General features: G+C 38.3%; 1 protein-coding gene across 1 annotated transcript; it reads right to left on the bottom strand.

Annotated features, from left to right (window-relative positions):
- Positions 1-384: 384 nt before the first annotated feature.
- On the bottom strand, positions 385-1,353 carry LOC108357002 (uncharacterized; the record flags this gene model as incomplete). The annotated part of the gene is made up of 4 exons (XM_017608097.1): positions 1,317-1,353; positions 1,017-1,251; positions 737-890; positions 385-667 (listed from the first exon to the last, which is right to left on the bottom strand). Coding segments are annotated over exons 1-4 (687 nt in total), but the record flags the coding sequence as incomplete, so codon positions are not given.
- Between the last annotated feature and the right edge of the window lie 6 nt (positions 1,354-1,359).

The raw sequence follows: 1,359 nt of genomic DNA, 5'->3' as shown, positions 1-1,359 counted from the left end.
GTGAGTTAAAATAACCGGAAGTCCATTTTCAAAGTAAAAAGTTTCAAACGTATTTTTATGCCTAGAATCTTAAAAAATATACTTCTAGTTAATTTAACCCACTTTCGGTTCCGACAAAAGGTATGTATAAACCATTTAAATAAATGGACTTCCGGTCAGTTTAATAAACTTCCGGTCGAAACCGGAAGTCAGTAATACAACCAAAACATAAAGCATCCTCAACTTGGTAATACATTTTCCGGTAATAGCACCGAAAGATAGAACACCCCCGATTCAGTAGGTAAAATTTTTAGCGATTTTCAATAAAGAAAAATTTCCCACCATTTTAGAGGTGGTGGAGGGGTGATCTAGGTACCCTGTATATTTCATTCAACTTGGACTTACCTTCATAGAATGCGTAAAATGGTGCAGTTGATCCTTGTTGATTAACGGAACAAGCAGTACCATTATTGGTACTGAACCGTCCCGTCCTACAATATTCGGATCGCCGTCTTCTTTGATGAGCATGTTCAGCAATTCAAAACATACTTCCCAGTCGCGAACGTGCCGGAAGACGCACGCCAGTGCGCTATTGCCTGTTTGATTAATTGAGCTCTTTGCACCGTTTTGCAACAGAAAACGTACAAGATGCAGCACATCCCATTTACTCCACTTATCATAGCCATAACTGTGATAAAATTTTTTTATATAAATTAAAAATGTAGATATTGCATATTCGTGGATGTTTGTTAGTTACCGCGCCTCCTCTAGAGCATAACGCACTATCAATGCATGCAACGGTGTATTGCCCAGAGAATCGGGTTCATTGATAAGTTCCTTGCATCCACGCTCCAACAAAATTCGTAAGGTACTTAAAGTATCTTCAGCAGACTTGCGCGCTGCGAATATGACTGAAATTTAGAGAAAATTAAGAATTTGTATATATTAAGAAAGTATGTAACGAGTTTTATAAAAAAATAATGCAGTGCGATCAGTCAAGAAAAGCTCACTCAAAAATTACTTTTTTGTTAACATACCAACGTGCAAGAGTGTCATTTGTTGCGTACACGTGCGTACTGTGGTTACGGCACCGTGCTGTATTAAAAGCTCCAAGAAGCGCCCTTCATGTAGCACAGCCTGATGAATGGGATAATATTCGTCTTTGATTAAATTAATTTCCTCCGAACGTGTGATAACCAGTTGTTGTACACAATTCCAGGCTCCACGTTCGCATGCCAAGTGCAATAGTGGTTTTTTAACACGAAAGGGTACCTGCAAGAAAAAACAAAAGCAACACTTGAGAACTGCTTGCTGTTGTAATCGATTCAAATCAATACCCAAGGATCCTCCATTTTTTGTGCCAATATATTTAGCACATTA

Source organism: Rhagoletis zephyria, unplaced genomic scaffold (assembly GCF_001687245.7).
Source record: "Rhagoletis zephyria isolate East Lansing unplaced genomic scaffold, Rhagoletis_zephyria_1.1 Rzeph_scaffold_68898, whole genome shotgun sequence".
Classification (NCBI taxonomy): Eukaryota; Metazoa; Arthropoda; class Insecta; order Diptera; family Tephritidae; genus Rhagoletis; species Rhagoletis zephyria.
Note: the sequence above shows the minus strand (reverse complement) of the source record. Positions and strands in the feature narration are given on the sequence as shown.